Below are 23,930 nucleotides of genomic sequence, written 5' to 3'. Positions count from 1 at the left end.
TTCACTGATCCGTACGTACAAAAGAAGATGACGTTTAAAGTAATCAGAAATGACGATTAGGTGGCCTATTTAAACTTGACAGGTCGATTCTGATGTAGGTTCTTTAAAGAAATCTAGAGCATCCATTAGAAAAAGCAAAAAAAAAACAAGAAGTAACTGGAAGCATATGAGAAACGCTAATACGACAGAACCACCTTGTAAGACATACTGTCCGAACGAATACAAATAACTGATGACGAGGCACGATTGTTCGATTTTTTTTTCGCTAACGGATAATTTTTCTACCGTTTTAATTAATTTTCTGATTAATTTTTCAGTGAGTAGGCACATTATTTTCTTTTCGCTTCTCTTATGTGGCAGGATGGTGCAAAGCGGATAAGCAACAGCTGGCTTTTGCAGTAAAAATGAACCTGTTCTAGTTAGAACAGTGACGTGAGGTTATTTGGTGTAGAGTGTTCAAAATTATACTACCTATTGGCATTTTATATATCGAGTGTAAGGTATGCTTCGTTAAAATCGCGAAAAAAAAACGATTATAATTAAGATGTGGATACTGGAAAAGAACCAATACTTGTTTGTGTCTTGTAAGTATGTCAGCATTTATACGATCAGGATGACTATGCCTACTATCGTGCAGTGCACTACTATTCATCGAAAATAAAATCACTGAGGATATACACTGGTCCCCAATATTCCTTATTTTTTTAGCTTTGAAATTTTATGATTAATTTGACTACATATGCTTCAGCTATAGTAGTATGAATTGATAGGAAACGCGATTTCGTCGTATCAAAAGATGATAATGTTGGATAAGACAAAGACGTTATGATCAGTCAAGATAACTTACTCTGATGAGGATGTCCTCCTTGACCGTCCTGCACCGTTGACTGTTGTGGGTTAGGCTGTGGTTTGGGCTGCTGCGACTGTGGTTTTGGAGGCCACAGGTCGATGAGGTACTTGAGAATCTCAATCGGTTTCGGGATGTGAGATAGTTCTTCAAATTTGCTGTGGCACATCAAAATCGGCCCGAAGGATACAGCTAAACTTTGGGAAGTGACCTGATGACCCTCGCATGTTCCGAAGGTAGTTACATTAGAACGTTTAATTTGTTAAATAACAGGCACATATATTGTTACATAGAGATGAGTTTCGAGCTTCCATCATTTTGAGACGGGCTAGATCCTAATTTTGTTTAAGACCTGGGGCGTGCCAGATAACGAGTTTTCTGGCAATTTGCAAATGATCAGATTTTGTCTACCCTTCCCCTGCCGCCCAAAACAAAATCATAAAACGTCAGCAGTTCATGTAGTAAGGTCGCAAATGCCCCATTAATTGCTACGAATGTATTATTTGTCAACAGTCTTCGATCGATTCATGTGTATAGCTTTTAGGTGCTAAACATCAATGCATATTACCTTATTAGTTTCGCAGTGAGCCACAACTTGTTTAAGATGGTCAAGCAAAAACAGCGCAGTCGAACGATTCGTTTTTGGGAGACAGTCGAGAATTCCAAACATTAATTTTGCGTTTCCCGTTGGATCGTCTGGCATGCAGACGGATAAGCCGTCTGCTAGCATGTCGAACAGACCCTTTGTGAACAACGGCTCTGGCAGCTCCCGTAAGTAGTCCTTGACCAGGCCTAAGGAAATGCACAAAATGTTGGGCTATAGCTATAAGATTAATTACGACAGATGTGTACAATGAAAATAATCATTTAGATATTTTGTTCATGAATGAATTGAAGTCGGCTTCAGATAATTCGCCGAAAAAATGTCAAATAGAAAGAAGAACCCTTTAAAAGAGAAGAAAAGAACCCAGAATGGAGCATGCTCCATTTCCCCATTCATTCTTGCGGTTCCGCCCCGTTTGCCGTTTCCGTAAACCTGCCTAGACGATCTTTCTAATTAATCGCCAGCTTTTATCTATGCCATGTATACGACCTCTGTACAAACAAAAAATTGGCAACTTTCGCTTAATCCAGTTGTTATTACATACAACACGGCAGCTGAAAAGTATGGGGTGAACACTCGTGCGTGACATCCGAATGGCAATCTTTTAAATTGCTTAGCCTTGATATCTGATGATGATCATGTCTAGATTAAAGGGGGGCGCATTCCGTCTTTTCACAACCGTGACAAAAGAGCGTTGGCAGATATTTGGCGAAAATGGTATATGTCCGTCAGGCGCATATATTAAAAATGACTACGGCGCTGTAGTTTACTGCAGGAAGGAAAACCTGCTTTTGATTAATCCGAACGATGACGGCACAGCTACAATCCTATTCAGCTTCGCAGCAGGTCCTTTCGAGCACAATGATTTTACCTGGTTGTGAAATCGGTTGTGCAATGTAAGACAAATCTTTGTTTGCTACACAAGAACGTCCATCTTTTTTCTCGTGTAACAGAATTCAATGAGTGTTGGCTGAATTCGGTGACTCTGTAAACGGGACACGATCTTTTCATTTTTTCGGTCGAGCACGTTTCTTAAACATTAAAGTTGGCTTCTTGAACTAATGTTTCAAATGTTTGTTCTTTTTTTTTTATACCTGTGTTTCTTCCACTTTCACTAGGAAGATAATTAATAGAAATGCATCTCTGTACCGCTATTCCTATATCTGGAGATGCGAACGGGAACGGACTCAATTCAATAGGTCGCACATGAGAGAGCGAGGCCGTCTACGGGAAAAATTGCTCCTATTTTCTATAACGGGGGATCGAGTTTCTGTGTCCAGGATAAGTAAGCAGAATCCGAAGTAGACCCGCCTAGCTAGTTTCAGTAGGATTTCCTTTTTGAACGCTGTTTACGAAGATTGCGCTTAGTTCAATGCGCCGATGTCCGACCAAATGCTAAATTATTCAGAATCAATCTGACAGTCCGATCTACCTCAACAACGATAACCAACTGTTAGGTTTTAGCACAAATCTTAGTTATTCGATGACGTTTTCTATTATCTATTACGCTCAATTGCTAAAGCGGCAGAACTGCTAACAAAGATTACCTAAAGGCAATACAATTACAATATTGAAAAATTTAATATCTCATTGATGGTTGCAGATGGTCCCGTATATGTGACGATTGCTTAATAACGTGCAATTTTTTACGTTTGCTAAGAAAGGGATCGATTAAGCTACACGCGCGAAGCAACTATGGTTATTTGCAGATATGTTACTTTAAGCTCTACGTAAAAATGCATTGTGACAACGCTGCAAAAGACCATCTTTGTCCCCGCTCGTGTTCGGCGCTGTTAAGTGTGGCTGCGTCTCTTGCACATCTAAATTCGCACAGTGGTTTGCCACACCTAGACAAATAAGCATAGCGAAACGGACACTGGGTGACAGGGTCATCAGAATGGTGTAGCACGCACGAAAAAACAATTGACGGTTCTGGAATGAACGATAACATGCCACGGGCTCTGTACCCCTGTTTAACCGTAAGAAAAACTTAGATTTCTAGTGGGCATCAGACCAGAAAATACCCGGCTAGAATGAGAGGTGCTGATTTGGAGCGCTTCATGCTAATCGGCCGCCATCTATGGTGTACCGTCAGGGCTCTTTTCGAGGCGCGTTCCAACCTTACGACCACACTAATAATACTTACTGGTAATGACATTGATGTCTGGCACATGTTCCGCGGTGAGGTCCACTGTCCATGCGTTTCTCTCAAACCACTCACGAAGAATCTTCTTGCGCAGAGCTGACCCACACAGTCTGTAGATGCCGACGATATCGAGGCCACGTGTCTCAACCTCCTCGATACAGCGTTTTAGGATTAAGGGCACACCGCTGCCTGTAGACCCCAGACGGAAGGGAATCGAAACGCGAAAAGTTAACAGCATAGCAACGGAAAAGTAGCAGCAGCGAGAACGAAGAGGAAACGACGGAATACGGAGGTCATATCAACATTTATATATACCGTTGTACACAAGACGAGTCCCGATCCAATCGAGTTTGTATTATGTTCCAATACAATCAAAATCTTATGTTGTGAGCCCTTTCGCGACGCGTGAATCATTCAAAGTTGATGAGTTAAGCACGGTTATTAGAATGGTACCCAGTTATAGTCAGAAGGATCGGCAGACTTAACTGGCATAAAGACCCTGCAGAGCAAAAGACCTAAAGCAGTGTTTCCTTCGCCTCTTCAGCCTCATCGTAGCGCCGATGAACGTGCGAGACGGTTGGACTACCCAACCTAGGACGGCAAGGTTTTTGAGGGCCCTGTCCTTTTATTACTACCGACTGACTGCTAGTTATCGTTCCCCTCGGCTAACCTAGCAATCTCTGTTGGCGCTATTGTGCCTGGCGCGTTCCACGTTCCTTTGTCCATATGGTGCCCTTAGCTTCATAGATTCGTATTAGTTTTTCGTTCCCTGGAGAAGGCCGACTTCTGTTTACTAAAACCCACTAGGTCTGTCCTATCGTGTTGCTCCAGTATTGTACCGGGAAAAGGCTAGACTAGGCTGGACAAAGAACTTAATTTCCTTGCTCGCATCTTCTTAGCGCCGAATAGCAGCAGACGGTAGAGTAGACGATGGATCCAGTGGGAAAAGGTGAAAAAGGCCGAAAGCGAAAAGAGAGAGAAGTGGAGAGAATATGAAGGATTTGGACAACGGAATTCGCATTCACAGGAGGCCTTCCAGAGCAGTAGGACCAATCGAGTAGTGTAGCTGCATCACGAAAGACCAAGAAATAAAGATAGCCGGGCATCACTAATATCTTCTTATCAGGTGGCACAAAGTATTCACATCCAGAAGAAGGAAGGCGAGAAAAAATAACGCAAGACTCATGGCCTACGAGCTGTTCTATAGGGGATCGCGTTGTTTTCCACCATATCGTCGCACTGACCTGATCAACACTCCCTTATGGCTGGCCACCGATCTCACTACCAGTTCCCGTACTCCTTCCATCCTTCTTGCGTGTCCGCTCATTATGGGTGTGAACTTCCGCCGGCGCGCAATGGTCTTCCAGACCCAATTACTTATGGCTGCCATCATTGCTCTCTTTGCGAAGTCTGGCTTATGTCATCTCCAAATCTATCTCGTATTCCATTACTGTCCTAAAGTAGTAGGGCGACATTTATCCTTTGTCTTGGCCTTAATGCTATAAGCATTGCTGACGTGACCCTGTTCCCCCAAGATACCTTCTGAGCCTATACCTAGTTCTGTGTAGATTTCATTGTACTTCAGCATGGTCCCAAGCGGCCACTGGTTACGTACCTTGTTCGCGGCCAATGAGGACGTCCAGTGGAACTCCAAACACTCCAGTTTGTGGACTGGTCGACGGCAACCTCTGAAAAGTCTGTTTCACGTTGCGATATCGCAATTTAACGTAAAGCGAACCTCTAGGCTCAAGCTTCAAAGCTATATTGTACACAGGCGCTTCCTTTAGCGCGCTAAGTAGATTGATCGTGCCTTTGTAGCAGAGGCGGTGGCGTGATTGCGGATCCCAGCTGTAGAGCAGAAACGCGACGTTGATGTTGTCCGCGAGGTCGAGCTCGAACACTTCGTTCCAATCGAACGAGTGATCCCCTGTGCGGACCACGGTACGCGCCTTGTGCACCCGATCGCACTCGATGACGCAATAAAGATCGCGGAATTGAGCCTCTTTGTGGCTCCCTGCAGGTGTCGGCGCACAGGCACCAAAAACAGATACATAAGGCTTGCATGAGTAACCAGAAGAATATGCAAGTTTTTCTATAGAAGTGTTTCTATGGACAAACATGTCTATTTATATTTTGTGATAGCTAATAAAAATAGCTAACTGACAAAATATTATTCTAATTGCACCACCCAAAAGCGACAGATTCATTTCTGTATTTTTGTAAAAGTATTATATAGGATCGACACAATTGATTGTTTATCCAGCTTCATTTAGCTCTGATAACATTTTTCATAGATTACCCAATAGATTAACTTGTATCAAGTGACAGTCAGTAATACACTTTCAGTGTTATTAAAATTAATTCAGTGAAATTAATGAACTAAGTCAGTGAAACAATACGACAAAACCCTCTTACCAGTCGCGCGCAAGCCTCGCGCGGCTAGTAGATGTACCCACAGCACTCCCGACAACGCCGACAGCCCCCCAGGGGCCATCATTTCAACACTTTGTCGACTCCCCCCGTACCCTTTATTAAACAGATCGCTGCGCGATCCAGCGGCAGATCCAAGCACGAGGCCCGCTTTATCGGCACCTGAAAAACTCCACGAAAAAATTGAACTATATGAAACAGAGAAGTAGACAAGTAATAAGAAAAGAAAGCCAAAGTATAAATAACAGTAATAATTGACCGATTAACAATTACAGCGATATAGTAGTACGTTTCAAAAACAGGCGTTCTTTTTTTTTGCCATGGTTTCGAGCATTTAATCTCCCTCGCTTCCTTCGATACCTTTTTTGCCTAGCCTTAAATCGCAATACACACAGACATTTGTGAGTTACCTAGACCTCAAACAAGTATTATAGATCCAGAGAAGGCCGTAAGTGTCTCAGCTGCTTTACTTTTCATATTTTTTCTAATGTCGACTGGTCCTTTGGAAAAAGATCATGCTTAAGTGAGTTCTGAATTTTGGCTGGACGTTCGTGGTAGCATCAGTGGCTGCACCAGGGCAAGTTCGCTTCGCAACGGGTGAAAGCAGCGGGGGCACTAGAAAGAACCAACCAGGAACCAAACACAGCGACTGCAGATGCTACTAGAATGCCGGCACGCCTTCTTGATCTGATTCAGCGGCAGGCTCGAAAACACGCCTCGTGTTTGCTTGTTGGGTTTTTCCTTCATCGTTGTCGGAGTTGCGGTTGTCGTCGTCATTTTAAGTGACTCGTCGACACTTCCCTCAAGAGAACTCACAGCCTAGCAGTCTGTACAATCTTGGATGGAGGCTGACCCAAGAAACACCAAATTTGGACGGAACCGAGTTCGTAGTAACAGCAGTGCGACCTTTAGAAAACAAACCCGACCTCGTAGAGTAATCATGGGCCCCCGTCGGAGTTCGAGCCGGGTTAATTACAGCGAGCGACGTTAGCCAGCCAGCCAGCCAGCCAGCCAGCTAACTACAGGGACCACGACTATCGTCAGGCGTCGACTCACGGCCGGGGCCGTTTATGGAACAGGGACAACATGAGACAAAAAAAACCTTGCGACGCCGCAGACGTTGCTAGTGCGGGCCCCTTTGCGGGTCCTTCTACTTTCTCGTCGAAAACATCTGCGGACGCTGCTGCTACGGCGCGGGATACCCACATTAGAGGATAGACAGACTGGCGAACAAGACAACAGACAACCGGACACTCACACATGCATGTCAATACACATTTGGTGAGAGCATCTGAAAGTCTGCTGGCAGCCACATCCAAGACTTCAAGTGAACCGCCTAGGAACTCTAAACCAGCAGAGAAGAGACTCGAACAGAAACGTCGCCGGATGTCGGGACGGCTAGCGGTCCCTCAACCGCCCCTCGCAAGCGAGACGTAAAGACGCCGCGAAGTCAAGCCGAACCTCGAGTTCAGCGACGGCGATTTCAAAGGAACTTCTCTTTGCCGAACAATGCTTCTCGGACGCCAATGATTATGCCACTTCTCGATATGTACAAACTGACCAACTTATAAATGCTCAATATGTCAGTTGTCGTTTCAGGATCTTCCAGCCTTTCTCCTTTGATTGGGCTTTTCCTAAAAATATCCCAGCAGCTGAAGCTAAGGAAAAAAAAGCGAAAAAGAAGGGTCCAAACGGCAAGCCACTAACTGTACTAGCTATGGCCTGTGCCGAGAACTTGGCTTAATCCACTCAAAACGTGCTCTCAGGCCAAGCATTGACTTGTCGACGATAACCGACAGGCTGATACGATAAGCCTCAGAATCCCACAAACTGAACCAGCATGAGGAAGCCTCCCTGTTGTTGTAGATTGGTATTATTCTACTTTTTCTGTTCCTGTTCTGAGAAAAATGTTCTTGATATCAGTTTCCAGCGTGCCCGCTGGCATTAGTGTTGGACATATTTTTCCCGCTGCCGTTAATTTTTTTAAACCTGAAACGTTCGCGAATCTAAGGTACGAATTCATATAAAGATTATAAAAAGTTCTTTAAACATGCTTTTTTAAGTATCCGCGCGGTGTCGTAGTAGACTTCTAGTTATAAAAAGTCATTTTGAATTATAGTTAGATACCACAGTAAGTAGCACATCAATTGGTCCATCTGTGGATGCAGTTGTTAAGTTCTTTTTGTAAGTATTCCTGTGGATCAAATCAAAGTCTGATCGTAAATATAAAACGAAAACAATTAAAGGATGCTGTGAAATTACTTCGATATGTTATGAACCTTATTGCCCGTTTAGCAAAGGAAATCTCATGCCTAGGCATAATTGGTAACAGTGTCATTGTGATGATAATTACAGATAGCACCTATTAACATAGAACTCTGCTCCGATATGCGCACGCACGCATGCACCCCTCAAGATACGTAATCAGAAGTTCAACTGTCATACAAAGGAGCAGCAAGAAGGCTTACGGTACATAGTCAGGGGCGACAAGCAAGCAAATTGAAACACCGTTCGCGTTTGTTTCACGCAGACTTCCATTAATTCGTAGGTCGAAATCTGCCTTCTGAATAACTAACGTAGGCGTCTGTAATCAGGCCGGCTACGGTTGTGACAGTGACCTAAGACCTCTACTTCAGCACAACTTCAATGCTTCAGTTTATTATTATTAATTAGCTAACTGGCTGCAAGCGGCTGGGTACAGTTCTGCGGCGGGTGTAGCTGTACACTATGAGAAGATTGTTTTTACATTTCTTGTGGAAGCGTTGACAGCGGTACAGGAGTGCCGTCTAGAAGAAGTTACGTCACAGGCTTCCTCTAAAAGGTCGAAGACGGTTGTGTCAACAAGACTGAAAAGAAACCTGAATTCATCTTGTAAAAGCAAGTTAAAAAAAAAAAGAAAGAACTTCTTGATAGGTCGTTCCGTTACACGAAGCGTCACCCTTGCTCGATATTACCCAACAACTAACGGAAGTAAGCTAAAACAGAGTGTATATACGTTGGAAGACACCACTCACCGCTTAAATGAGGAAGTTTGATGTAGTCCATGCTAAAGGCATGTGGGAGGTTACTCTGGCGGCTCGCGAAGCCCAGCGCTGAAGTCGATCGTCCCAGGGTGGCCGTGCTACCGGCCAAGATACGGTTATCCTGTCGAAGACTTTCCAGCAACGAATCAGTTGAATGTGCAGCGATTCGAGATAGTGACAAATCCTTGCGCAGCGATACCGTAGATAATTTTCCTGACAGAGAGTCATAGCGTCCTGTTGCGCTACTGGCTGACGGACGCCGCCGTCGATCCTGAACGGTGCCAATAATAACAATAAGTAAGACAACGCTGTATAATAACTTACTATGACGATGCTAATTACCATAGCAGCATTCATACTAATATACACTGGTAAGAATACGCATAGGGAAATACGACGCAAACAGGTGTTTTCGCAGACTTCTTTTCAAGTCCTTCCCCTTTCGAGCAACGTGACGAATCAGCGAATAACTTCTGCACAAGTCAACCGCTGAAATCTTCAACGAGAAGCGTTTCTGGGATGTTTTCATAGCCTCGAAACCTTTGTAAAGCAAACAGCTAGTATACAGTCGGCATGCGGCTGATGTGCTGAACAGGCAGTGAGGCCAATCCGTACACGAGTTGTGCATGGAAGTATGCGTACGTGGATGTAATCGATGAGGTCGTAGTGCACGCAGAACGAGTAGGATTAGCGGGCTAATATTGAAATGAGGCTGGGTGTTTCAAGGATTGTGGGGAGCAGGAATATTCAGGGATGGACAATTGAGTTGCCCAAGAATTAATAACTAAAATTAGGCAGGTCTATTTTAGAAAAATTGGTATAATTATGGAGGGCGTAACAGCGAAATCTGATCAAATCTCATCGTGCTACCTTCTCGTCATACAATTAAGTCCGTAGCACTAATTACGTATATGTACGGTTGTGTTTCAGTTAAAAAGCTCGCTGTATATAATTTCCCGTATTTCACTAGAACGGATATTATTCTAGAAGGCGCGATAGCCTATGCTTTTTTTTTGTCATCTAAAAGCAGACTATCAGTAGGCTTGTGAAACTGACATTTTTTACAAGATAGATGCCTGAGTAGGCTGCACACCTCCATGCTAATTTCAGACATCGTACAGATAATTTTTCTTTATATATCATTGTAACTTTTCTTTTCTTTAGCTCTTTGGTTTAACTGGGTTGTTGTTGGCTGACACGAAGAGAAAAACTGCATCATTCTCCTGCTTTTTGGCCTTTTTCCGTTTCACCGTCTACCCTAACCTAGCCCTATCATCAGCTTCTAGATTTCACAAATGACTAATCTATACCTGGAAGTCATCATTTTCAGGGGGTCCGTAACGGCCGAGGCTTTGCTGACGGCGATATTCCGATTCGGCAGCGGCCATCGCCGCTGAGATGATTCCTGCCGTTCGAACCCGCGGTAGAGAGTTGCTTCTTCCGGCTGGCCGCTGAACGCCCATCCCACTGACAGAACGCGCTATACCACGTCCTAGCATCAAATCCCGGGATGAACTCATCTCCGTATCCGAACTCGATTCCATGAGAGACGCTCGTCGGATACCAGCAGCAGTTGCGGCCGTCGCAGCCTAGCGCGATTTTGAGGGTGATGAAGGCCGCATCCCGATTTAATATAGGTATTAGATCATAAACAAAATAGAATTATTGCTACGCATAATAATAGTAGCTCGTAGTACTAACGGCGTTTGCAACAACTAGACATACATATTATCGAAAACGTAGTAGCTCATCATTTCCGCCTTCTACTTCCTTGGATAAAATTGTCATTATTCAACACCCTCCTGCCTCCCGCCCTGTCCCCAAAGCATATGGAACTCCGATTACAATCCAGTATGATGATAATATTATTCATCAGCGGGTATTTACATAATTCCCGGATAGTTAGTTGTTCACGTCTACCAGATCGACGGGGCAAAAGGAGCGGTACTTCACAGTGTTTAACTCCAATTTTCTTGTTTTTATTTTCTTTATGTAAATCATAAGTGGTTTACCTAGCATAGGAAGTTCACTGGCACCGTTATTAAGCAAGGTATAACATAGTCCCGATTGATAGAGCTACGTGTCTGATTAGGTCCAATGGCATAGTGTTATGTGCGTATTCAAGCTCACTTGTGGGTCTCTATAGGATGAGTGCTGCGGCGGGGGATGTACTCAGCAATCGACAGTTGTTTAGCACTGTATCCAACAGGCCATCAGTCTTTTCGTTTAGCCATCACAATATTAGACGTGCAGGTATACGTGCATAAGGAATCTATTCGCTGATTTCAAATAGCTAAAGCACAAATCACATTCGACCGTAAAGCAACTGGGCGCAAGGGAACAGTTCACGCCAGCCCCCCTCCCCCCCCCCAAACGTGCGCTGCCGAATCGTTGACTAGTGAAGATTGAATCGCATGCAGGGGATATCGGGTACTGCTGAGTCATCAGGGGAAAGGATTGTGGTGAAGAAATGAGAAAATGGCAGATAAAATGAGAGAACTGGAAGACTTCTAGGCTGTGGGGCTCCTTCCATGAAGGTGGGTACTCTGAGGAGGGGCAACACCGATGCGAGCGTTGCCAGGGGCAAGAAATCTGATGTGGTAGAATAGCGTAAGGTCGCGATGGGTTCTGCCAGTTTGAGGCCAGCCAGAGCAGCGGAAGTAGCCGGTAAGCCTTGCGAAGGCCGCACTCCAAGACACTAGCACCAGTCAGGCCTCCACCGTTTGTTCGTCATGGCCAGCATGCTAGCGTACTGTTTGTCATGTACATCCAACGCAATATCGAGGCGGGAGGCTTTGTAGCCAACGGACCTTATAGTTCCTGTTTAGCTACCAACCATCGCCTCGTGCAACTCTGGGTGTGTGCAGGAGCAGTTTTTGGTCCCCCTCCAAACTCCGCTGCGAGCGGCCCCAGACAACATGTGTGTGGGCGCTGGCGAGCGGTGTGCAGCTGTGGCGTGAATGCTGAGAGGGTTTGAAAACCATGGGGGATCTGAGGGCTTCGCAGCTGAGCTTGAGCTGGTTGCTGCAGTAAGCAGCAGGCGCGCGCGGGCGGGCGTGAAGACAGCGGACGGGAAGCAAGCAGTCAGGGTGCTGCCTGCTTCGTCTGGGTCTACCTTCTCGTACTACGATTTCTCCCGCGGGTATTGAGCTGAAGTACCCTCATGGGCTCTATTACCCTGCACAGTTGGTAGACAGAGGCAACAGTGTCGATGGCGGCTGTATAGCTGTAGAAATCTCCGCGGGGTTAACGACGGCCGCTGTCGACCGGCATGAAGGCTCAAAGCAGAAAAGCCCCCGCTGCTTTCCTCACTGAACTAGAGTGTCTGAGAAATCAGAGGGACTCAGCACTCGCCTTCTTCGAGTTCAGTCGTTGCCACAGCCGTTATTGCTGCTGCTCTAGCTGGTTCCCAAACCCTTTAAGAGCTTATCTCTTCTAGACATAAGCTGAGCCGCGTAGGTACGTGTGTATAACGTGGCATAAATCCACGGCCCACTGGTGCCGATCGCACTTCGCCACACTTGTACGGCGGTCTAGTTCAGCGTCCTAGCAATGATACAGCCGTAAGCACTTCTCAGACTAATATTGCTGAGTATAAAGAAGAAAGGCAGCGGTTGGCTATCATTACTAGGCATAATCACGATACGGTAGAGGACAGTAAAGCCGGCACAAGATCACATAAATCACAGAAAGTCCATCCGTTTGTTCGGCTCCCTTCTCAAGATAATTATATTGGTTATCCTGCTGATATGCTGGGGTGACTGACTGGGGGTGATAACCTTTTTGATTCGTTTGCGTTATAACCTTTCTCTGCTCGAGTTATTCTGCAGAGTTTGAGCTAGAAGGAAAATGCCGTGATCGCCGTACGCGTGTACACGTATACATAAGGGCAACTATTAAGTAGCGTGGTAAACAGAGGAAAGCAACGAGCAGCGAGAATTAAAAAGGGATAGAACGAATATTTGAATGTTCCCTATATGTTGATTGCCGCGTGCGGTTTGAGAACATTATGCACCCCACCAAGAACAGGTAATGATTAGGACAACGAGTAGATTGCACTCTTAGAGAAATAGATTTACATCAAAGTAACAATGTTTTTATGTGGAAAAAAAATCCTATAAAAACGCCACTTCGCGTATGGGCTGCCGTTCGTTGTTACTATTATTGTTACACTAACCTGGAGATTTTGTCGACTGACGGAAAGGTATGTATAGTCTTCGGAAGAATAGCCTGTTGACGATCCAGGTCGGCCTAGGGTCTTACTCTGGAGAGTTGTCGCACCTGCGCTATTCATTCTGGGTCTCAAGCTTAGTGAGTAGTACCTGTGAAACAGAAATGGGTCACGACAAAAAAGAGAAAATTCATTGATCTATCGTCGTATAGGTTGGACGCGTCTTGCATTGATTATGCGCCATAGCGCTCGATACGTTTACAGATCAACTAATTCTTGCATTATTCTATAAAACAACTGGTCGAATTTCAGCTGAGTCATCGTTTACGAGGCGAATAAGGAACCAGTAGCATCTCCGATCGGCCATTGCATAATTGTGTGTATATCGCCTCAGCAACGCTATGTACATGGTGGTGAACGGCTAAACTCTACGAGGTGTGCATATCAAATGGACATCAGTGTTTCTTTTCATTTATGGATACCTCATTATTATCTATAGGATCATCAGTGTTGCAGCATTTCTCTCTCTATATACTACGAGTTAGTGCGTCAGCAGTGGAACGGTAGTATAGTCTTATCCTAGCGTCTACATCGAGGTATCTACTAGGCATAACTATGGTATGTACAATAGCATGCAAAAGTACGTTTACCTGTCGAAAGAGTTTTGCCGCTGATTGGCCACGTGTGCAGCGCCTTGAGCCAGGGCGGCCGCTGCAAGCCTCTGTTCACTCTCCGTCCGCATCATCGCCCGATCAGCCGTCATGAAGCGTCCTTGCTGTCTTGACGCTGGCCGTTCGGGTCCGACTCCTGCACGACTCAGCGATTTGGAATAGTCATAGTTCTCCTGCCCTCGGACGATCATTGAACCGGTCGGGCCACCTGGGACGCTCCCCACACCCCCTACTGGTCCAGGACCACTCGGCCGTGGCGTTGTGCTGAAACCAACTTGCTCACCGAGGTTGTCCAGCGTCTTCGGATATTGGTGCTGTAGTTTTGGCTGAGTTGATTGTACTTGCGCGCGATGCCCGCCAAATCCGTACGGATCCTCGTAGCCCATCGGGGCGCCGGGCGGCTTGTAAAACTCGCGTTGGCCATCTTCATCATTGTGCATGTCCTTCTTGATGACGACGACTGGCCGTGGTCGATCGAGTGTACTTCCAATGGTCGTATGTGTCGCGTGTGGCCCCCCACCGCCGTAAAGTCCACCTTCATGCTGTTGCAGGGTTGTCGCCGATATGGCAGCGCCATGGGATTGCTGCACAGGCGGGTGAGATGAGGCGCGTATGGTTAGGACAAGCCGACGCGGTATAGACATGATGATAACGACATCATCTAGTGACATACGCCGAACATCGACCAGATTGACTGCCAGGATCTCATCGCCGACCTTGAGCAGTCCTGATGAATAAACGGCACTTTCAAGTGCGATCCGCGAGATGTAAACACCCTCGTACGCGTACGGTGCGTCGCCTTCACGAATGTAGAGACCGAGCGTTTGACCTGGCCGTTTAATGATTTCGACGAAGCGGACCGCATGAGACTGCGCCGCTGCCTCAATGTAGCGCCGGCCAAACTCCAGTCCTACACGGCCCAACGAGCGTGGATCTAACAAACGGATAATCATTTCTCCACGGCGTTCTACCATCTCCATGTTAGCGGCTGTCTGCGCATCATATGAGTTTTCGACCGCCTCGATCTGTCGGAAAACGTCCGTAGAAATGCCAGATATCTTTCGAAAATCGCTCTGAATCACCATCTCAGGCACCTGACCAGAGGGGAGCCGGCCCCGGCCCAATGGGGCCGATATGCCATTGGCCATGCCAGGGCCGCCGGAGAATTGGCCAGGAACTCCTCGGCCTCGGCCTGCTCCTGTTGACATATTGTAGAAGAGGTGGCGACTGTCGCTGCCATCTACTCCAACGGCGAACTCCGTCTCGTGTGTGTCCTGAAATGAAGACGCGGCAGAAACCAAATCAGAACTAGCGCAGATAACATGATAACTCAAATGTAACAGGCAGATATATATAGTTTAAGACAGGAATTGATGTTGATAAATTACGTAAGGGTGGTATCCCTTAGCAAGTATAGTTCGTCTCAATAGCACAACGTAACAAGGGTCACTATTAGTACGAGAGTTAAATTGCCCGATTTTCTATCAGTTTAACATGAAGCAAGAATGAGTTATCTTCTCACATGACTTCTTAGCATTAATGTCTAAACTATGAACAAAACCACTAACGACACCCACAACAAATAAAGACTGACCTTTTTTTACATTCTACAAACAGTAGAATGTAAGCATTGCTACAAAGTACTTCAGTACTTTTTCTGTAGTACATCTATGCAATAAGCCCCTCATCACCACGCTATAGCCTTAAGTAGTCAAGCCGTGTCGAATAAAAAGCGCGCCAGATCAAAGATGTTCATTTTTGGGGAATTACTTCGAAAATTTCGTAAATGAAAAACAAAAACCAATGCAGCACAACGTACGTCCGCCTCATCGAGTGCGTTCCACTGCTTTATGGCCAGTTGGGTAGTTCATGTAATCTTAATCTGATGAACCTGAATTCCTACGGCGTATTTTTTTGACTATAGTCCCCTTCTCTAATGTCAGGTACTGGCAGTAGCATATACCTATCTATTCATATTGTGTAGGACCAATGCAAGGCCTAGTGTGGAAATAAATGTGGGTCTACTGCCTTCCAAACTCGTTCAAGTTAGTTCGAAAGCTCTGGTGGGAAAAAATGCAGCTGTGTCCTACGTGCGTGCGTGTGGGAAAGCTACCGGTTAGATTATCTAAGCTCAAAATCGTACACTGACTTTGTCTCGTGTCGGGAGCCAGTCGTTTAAAGCACCATTTAACAACAGTACTAGATATATGGACTATTAACTAAAAACATAACAATTAAAGAGCAGAAGTTATTTATAGCTCTATCATTAAGCTGTTGCTGACAAGTAAAAATGCACCGGTAATGCGTCTGTTCTGTGAAAGATATAAGCAATTAATTTTAACTTAGATGTCAAACCAGATCCTAGTTAAATAATAAATGTGTATAGCATTTAACTAGCAGAAGGGAGAATAATTTCGAGCATATATTTTCTTTCCGTATCACGCACAAAAGCCAAGACCTCCTTGAGAATTATTTGTAAACTTAACATAACCTCTAGAGATTTTATCAACGCAATACATTAGATAATTCCACGGGCACAATAATCATTTACTAGAAGGAAATTCACAGGGTTTCGTTTAAATTTCACATAGTGCCTAATAGAGCGTCATGACTTTATTACTGCTTACGTCGATTCGAGATACTACAGCAGAAGGTTTTGAGTCTTCTGCTTGGGGGTAGCTGTGCAGAATATGCTAATAGAGAGGTGTTGTCTTGTTTTCGTGTATCGTAATTGTTCCCGTATGATGGTAACACATTAGAATGGGCGTGTCGAATAGAGAAACTTTAGGATAATTCTACTGTCTTTCTCTGCGGCCGCCCTCTGGAACGGAGAACAGTTAGAAACCGTCCCCATACCCCAGCTGCCTGCTGAATACTTCACGGTTAGTTTATACAATGATTTCACGCGCAATCGTGTCTATGTATATGTGAAGTCTGAGCGGAAAACAGTGGCAATGTAAAATTATTTCTGGGGTCGAGAAGCTGTGACGCTTTACCACTTTGTCGGTTTTCTGATGAACTACGATGAAGCTAGCAATTAGTATAATAACGAAGGACTATTACAAATTCGGGAAAAGGGGTCGACTAAACTTGGTACGATATAACGAAGATAATACAGCTAAAGGGCAGCTTTCCGACCATTTCCTGACTCGATTGGACTTGCTGATCTTCTTTTGGCGGACCGGTGCGGAAAGTGGGCGGGTGACTGTGTGTGTATCTGTCTAAGCTTCCTTTACATCGGTTCTAGATAAACACAAAAAGGCCGTGTCCATAAGTTAGTCTTGTAAGCGGATTTGAACTAACAAAGAAAACCATTCTTGAGGAAAGGTTTTGTACTAAGGAAATGTTTCAAAGCAATTTGAGAAAGGAAACACGTATCGGGGGAACTCGGAGGAAATAATGAACAGATACTTTCCTGTTGAAGGCGATAAAAAAACAAAACAGTGTAGATTACGTGCAAGCCACACATGTTTTTAATGTGTCTTATATCAGAGGTTACTTTAATGCGCATGATTTATTTCAGGAAATCCAGCGGTGGTGGTAATAGTGAGATGGGCCTGATCGTGAGACAAGGTAAGCTATTCTGACTAAGCGACTGGCTCGTATTGGAGTGTTCGCGTAATGAATTTCTCAAAGATAAAAACTTAACACTAACTGATTTCTGTGATAAGTAGACATATAACTAATCCCTGTGGTAAATAGATATAGATTTAGAGCGTTTGTTTTGCAAATTATACCAAGTGTACCCGCGCCTGAGCGCGTCCGAACCCCTTAAGTTCTTGAGATTCCATATTCTGATACTGATCCTGAACTGTCGATAGACACGGCTTTTGCAGACTCTGCATTCAAGCGGGGGGCTTCTACAGACTACTTCTACTGCCAAAGTTTGCGTAACAGTTCGCAAGAAGATAGGCAGTCCAGCGTTTTTCTCCGTAATTTGTTTGATAACCTACGATACCACGTTACATCGTTGTAAATACGTGCGACTCTATTACGCGGTGTCTTTATCTATACACTGTATCAGTCGCTCGACAAATGCAGATTTATGGAGACGGTTTACCTAATTGCATATCCTATATCGAACAAGCCCATAGTGGCTGTTCTTAAGGCAATTAGTTAAACATTAACTAGTCATAACTAAGCATTCTCTCATCTACTAGTTATCCCAGTGACTTCGCTTCCCACAAGACTGACTATGTAGCCATCGAAAGCAAGTTATCCGGGTCTCTCTTTGCTGCCCGATAATACACTTCCGAATCATTTCTTAGCGGTGTCACGTTCTAGCCTAATGTTGGCTAAAACCTATTGACAATATATATATTTAGATATACACGAATATTAGATAGAGTCTATGATCGACAGGTGGCGCTGCCGTAGCGACGGACACGTAACATCTCCTAGAGAGTATATGGCGTGCCAGTGACCCTGGCGCAACGAAGGTTGTTTATAGCCAGTACACGGCTGCTGTCGAAGCTAACGGGAACGAGCCGGCCAGGTTTGGTCCTTCGCTAACCAAAGGGACCCCACATTTCTCCAAGGCGGGTTGTTGGGTTGATACGTCGCTAATCCGTTTATCGCAACAAATAAGTACAAACCCTATTTATATTGGGAGCGTTACCGCGTACAACGGCTGGAAGAAAAGCCAACAAAGCTGTGTAGTTGGTCCGGTTTTTACTGAAGTGAGCAAAATAGCCTTCAACACACTGATCGAGGGGCAGACTTGTTTATATGAAGTGTTCATAAGATTATGAATGATAGTTTTTGTCAAACTGAAAAGAGTCACTATACAGTGCTTATAACGAGTATTTATTAGAAAGGGTTTCGATTTGATGACGTAGGTCATAAGGCAGGACTTGCTCTTATACTTAACCTTTGTTTGTAACAGCGAACATTGCTTTGTACACGAAAATGATTAAAAAAATCTGTCTATAGGTGTCCATTACTAGGACAAACTCGACACTAGCTAGCCTGTCCGAGATGGACTGCTGCAACAACCAGACGCGGAAACACAATAGCTTTAGTGTAGCTGTCTGCTGGTACCGGTAAGAAACGCGAACTCTAGACTTAATGGCGTAGATCAAAGTGACAGTACGTGCAAACGTAGCTTGGTAAGCAACGACTCACCCGAAAGCAAGTGCAACGAGTGTAGTCTATAGAGTGAAGATCAAAGCTAGTTAACTTATTTTCTACTTAATCTCTGTGTATATTAGGACAGCTTGAAACTTCTGCTATCCATAGCAGAACGCACATAGCAAGCATTTGTCTGTCATATTTATGAAACGCATAATATAAGGTTTGAAGACGATACGGTAATATTTAAGAAAAGCCTTTAGTGAAAACTAGATATTTGAGCTCAACAAGCTTTTATCGGTCATCATTTCATGGTCATCTTGTTTGTCTCAGTGTTGTGTGGTAAAGCGAGTTTTAACATGACATTGTTCATAACAGCATACTTGCGGTCGCTACGGGAATCAGCCGCAGGGATAAGCGTACTATGATATCTGTGGGTTGACGTGTGGTGCTAAATGTGACAATTACAAGAACCGCCCCTGTGAGTCTAACGGAAGGGTTGTAGGTAAGAAGCAATGTAAGAATCGAGGCGTAGCGACAAATCGTACTCGAAGGACGACACACTTGAGTCAAGGGGTTCTGTCTATTTCCGTAGCCTATAAAGGCTATTTTGAGCCCGCCCTAGTGAAATTACGACCTTTGGGTTAATTACAGTGGCCCCTCGCCACAAGCGATATCAGGTTGGAATACTAGAAAAGCACTAATAGATAGGATAGCTGAAGCGGGTTATGTTTACGATTTATAAGATCCTCACGGGCTTCAATTAGTTCCCCTTTCTGTGAAAGCCTACTACGTTCTGCCGTTCGAAACCAGCAAGGCCCGTATAGACGCTCGGGTAGCTGCTTCCCTTGAGCTTCTTTGAATTTCTTCTTCTTCCTAGAGAAATATCGATAATCCCGCTGTATGCTTCAAAAGATGACGAAATACCGGCAAAGACTCTGCTTAAGCCTTTTCCAGACCCTCAGTCGGACTAGGCGAGAGCTTAACCGATACTACCGAATGGTACGAGGTAGGAACTGGGACCGAAGGTTGTCAGGTCAGAATAACCAAACAACTTCTGGTTCTGGCAGTAATTCCGCTATAGGCATAATGCCGGTTCTGTTCGGTAGAAAAGCTCGATGCTGAGAAGGCCGAATACACTGTTTCACCTATCGTCCAACGAATTATCTACAAACGGCACCCTGATCTACGCCCCCGTTTCGACTTCGACTTCCGTTAAGTCTCCGGGTTTCGCATTAAATAAAGAGTGCAAGTCGTGTCATCGTGGAGAGTTAGCAGAGGAAAGACGGACCATTCTTCAAGTAAATATAAAACAGCGCGAACAGTCATCTATATTGAACTGTCCGGTGCATAGAGCGAAAGGTATATACGCATATGCTATAGAGGAGGTCTCTGAAAAGCGTAATTACGGAAGATCTGGGATTTGCGCAAAAAGAAACCAGCAAGAATAGCCAAGAAAACAACGGCGCCATTTTGGCAAACGAATGTGGTTATGGCGTTGGAAATAATCTCCTGACGCCGATTCGGTCAGGCAGAACAAGGTGTCCGGCTCCAAGGCATTAGGAAGAGAACAATGTAGCAGGGTGAACTAACTGCTTGACGTGATACTGAAACACTGTCTGGTGTCCATCGAGCATGACAAATGCCATTTAGGCCCGACCGTTGCACAGCTCTTTTGGTACGTACGGCCCAACAAACAATTCGCAGTTGGTCTGAACTGTATGGAACTATGTTAGGACCCTCGTCTTGTATTTCTTCAGTTCTTCAAATCTAATTACGAACTCTTTTCAACAATAAACTAAAGGTTTCTGTCATCGCCGATGTATATATATATATATATATATAAATAATATGAACTGGAGTTACCGGAAACCGCAGTTATAGTACTTTAGAATAAATTCAGATTAAACAGTTCAAAGAGATTTATGTCAGGCGATACCAACTTGTGCGTTTTGGAGTGCTCGTGTGTTATATTGATACTGGGTTATTATTGTACTATTTATTCTGTTGTATGTAACTTCAGCTTTCAATTGTAAAGCGATGGGTGGGCTTAGTTCGATAGGACTATTTTACTATTAATACATGTTGCAGGACTCATTGGTGCTGAACATATAAGAATCAAGCACTTTAGACGTCTAAACGAATAAGCAATGAACCATGAACGAACGATGCAATAATAATCGTAAAGGCAACTATCATCTCGTGGGCTAGGACCACCTTCGCGGCTCAGTCCTGCCCCTTGACTGCGAGCAGCAGATTACTAACACTTAAAAGCAGGTTACCACTAGCTGCGGTAACGGAATGCTTCCATTTGAAAACTCCAGTCAGCACAGATCATAGGGGCTTGAATGTTTCAACTGAGTAAGCTCTAATGAAAATGAATATGTACATCAGTTTTGGGAATTAAGCCCTGTTCAGACAACTTGCTTATTCGGTGCCAAAGATACCAGTGGAAAACAGCATAACTACCTTATGCAACCAATTGGCATCCGTTGTTACAGGTGCAATATGTCACCACGCCACTGTCATCGATATCGTCTGCGCTGTTGCTCGTCGGAATAGGGACGGCCGAGGGGATGACATAATAAGTTGACGGGTGGACTAAAGATTAGTAGGCGCTTCTCGTCTGAATAGAACAACATCATCGGCCACATCTTAATTTCACCTTTATAAGTTGGTACATGGAAAAGTCAAATAGAAATAGATGACGGGCTGCTGGGCTGCGTGAACACCCATTGTCTGCGCTGACCGAAAGAAAGCGGCATGCGCGAGGGCTAATACAAAGCTATACAATGTTCCAGCCACCTCATAAATCGTCGCACCTGCAATTGTCTGCTAATATTGTTCGCCTACTCGATAACGCAATGGATCGTATTATCGTCGACGTGGTCCTTAGGATTGGCTATTCAATATGGCATCACCTAACGGTGGAAAGGAAAAGGGCTTACGGCTGTTGCCACCCATCACTCACTAAAGGAACCAGACGTGGCCAGGTAGAAAGAAGTTTGACGAAGGACAAACAGAAGGTAAGGAATCTTGTAAGAAAGGACAGCTGGATAATTATACTGGTGCTGCGCAACAAGAATGCGTCTGAAAAGTAGATATAAGACAGTAGCAGCGAGGGCTAGGATCAGGCGCTGGCAAAGGGTAATACTAAACCTGACGCTGTACTCGTCGTCATATCAACAGCGGTAGCCTTAGGCTTATATGTTACCTTTTTTACTTTCTGTTCGAGATACCTTGAACGGTACGCCCAGTCGCACAAGATATCCAGGACCATGTACCAATTTGTCCGCTGATCCGGGTGCTGGCAACGTCATTGTCTATCGTCAGTGTTCATCGCTTGCTAGATCTTCCAACCGCCATCATCTCTCTCAAGACCGCGGTCGTTGCACTTGCGAAACTACTTTTCCACGAGCAACTCTACAGTAAAATATATATGTAGCACGGATAGATAGGGGGCTTAGGCAGACCAGACTGAATCCAGACGTGGTGCAGACAAAACAAACAACGATTGGCGAATAATCCGTCTCTAGGAGAGTACATCGTGAGTTGAAACATCTACGAGTTGGAGTGAACATGGTGGGGAAGGCGGGGTGCCGGCTGTGGACACATGAGGCCGAGGTATGCTATATCAGATCCCCATCGTAATGCAAGCGTAGTATAACCGTTATCGTGTTCTCATATTGCAGACTTGCTAAGTCGTCGGTAGAGTTAAGAAAGTAGACCGCGTACTGATTCATCCGAATGGCTGGTTTTCATCTGATCTTATAAACCTGAGTCAGATCCGAATACGACACAGCCAAGTGAGCACCCGACAACAACAAGCTAAGATCAGTATATTAAGCAGGCGAAAAGACACACGAGAAAAAAAAGAACCGGCTTGTTCGGGGCATGGAACTGAATCAATATAGTCGGCAATAGCAAGGAACGCTAGCATCATATCGCAGTATCATTGTGAAAAAGACCGCTGGCCTGCAGCCCGAAGCTTTGACACTTCGTAATAACTTCGCAGTATTGTGACCCTTAGGCGTTCCACCCGGTCAGGTGAAAATATCCAGAGCAAGTACGTTTACCGGCTTTCGAGTACGTATAGATTACGGAATGACAGCAGCGGCTTCTAAGAGACCTCCGTCAGCATAACAGGGGCGGTTACATTGTAAGAAACTATGAGGAACTCTATTGCGATACTGGAAGAAGCGATCGGGGATGATTCCTTCGTTCGCCCACCAGCACGCTACTTTGCATGAAACAGCGGTGGTTTCTTTGACAGCGAAGCATGAACTACTCACGCCACACACTGTCACCGGCAATATACCACTTCCGATTTTCGTTGTAGCTTAACCTGTGCATGTTACTTTTTAGCAAAAAGGAAAACAAAAAACAGAAGTACGAGAAGCTCGCCTGCTGCCGTCGGCAGTATAAGTAAACGAAACGCAAGGTTGCTATCCCACAATGCATTTCCTTCCCATTCAACGAATTTATGTTGGAGTGCCCCAATTCACGATAATTTCTTCCTCTTTCCTCGCTACCTGCTAGGATTCCGTCGTTCCGTCGTGTGCTGAGAGGCTGAAGTTAGCACTCTGGTTCAATATTAACTATCTTTCGTGACAGGCTTAGCTCGATAGCCAAGACAAATAATCGGTCCCGTTTTCTTTTGCATCAGTTTCAGTTGGCTGGTATCGCTTGGCCTTGTTCGGTCTCGTCGGGCTTTGGCCATGGCATTAGCCTACGGCCTGGTTTAGGCCAGCTCTTTAACTTGACCAACTTCTTTTCCCAGTCTCAGCCAGTTCATCTTTAAGGAACAATATGATGAAGCCAAGTCCGGCTAGTGCCATCGGACAATTCGGTGGGGACCCAATGCCGGCTAAAACCTAAGAGCCCACCCAGCAATCGCTGCGGGTCGATCTGATAAACAGAGCGGGAGCATGTAACACGACTGTGGCAAGCAACATTCAAGGGTTCGGA

The 23,930-nt window shown here is 44.9% G+C and overlaps 1 protein-coding gene across 3 annotated transcripts in view; it reads right to left on the bottom strand.

Annotated features, from left to right (window-relative positions):
* The window catches only part of RhoGAP100F (Rho GTPase activating protein at 100F), a 54,398-nt gene that overhangs the window by 6,628 nt on the left and 23,840 nt on the right, over window positions 1-23,930 (bottom strand). The window contains exons 5-13 of one of the 3 annotated variants that reach the window (XM_022791424.2): window positions 13,872-15,166; window positions 13,228-13,372; window positions 10,361-10,639; window positions 9,042-9,321; window positions 6,013-6,189; window positions 5,213-5,611; window positions 3,598-3,786; window positions 1,416-1,639; window positions 848-1,058 (exon numbers count right to left, since the gene is read on the bottom strand). In XM_022791424.2, the coding sequence (XP_022647159.1) occupies window positions 848-1,058; window positions 1,416-1,639; window positions 3,598-3,786; window positions 5,213-5,611; window positions 6,013-6,189; window positions 9,042-9,321; window positions 10,361-10,639; window positions 13,228-13,372; window positions 13,872-15,166 (3,199 nt within the window). Of the gene's footprint in view, window positions 1-847; window positions 1,059-1,415; window positions 1,640-3,597; window positions 3,787-5,212; window positions 5,612-6,012; window positions 6,190-9,041; window positions 9,322-10,360; window positions 10,640-13,227; window positions 13,373-13,871; window positions 15,167-23,930 lie in introns of those variants that run through there. The other 2 variants (XM_086979636.1, XM_022791426.2) reach the window with 2 other exon arrangements.

Source organism: Varroa destructor, unplaced genomic scaffold (genome assembly GCF_002443255.2).
Source record: "Varroa destructor unplaced genomic scaffold, Vdes_3.0 BEIS01000002.1, whole genome shotgun sequence".
NCBI lineage: Eukaryota > Metazoa > Arthropoda > Arachnida > Mesostigmata > Varroidae > Varroa > Varroa destructor.
The sequence above is the reverse complement of the archived record's forward strand: the minus strand, read 5'-3'. Positions and strand labels throughout refer to the sequence as shown.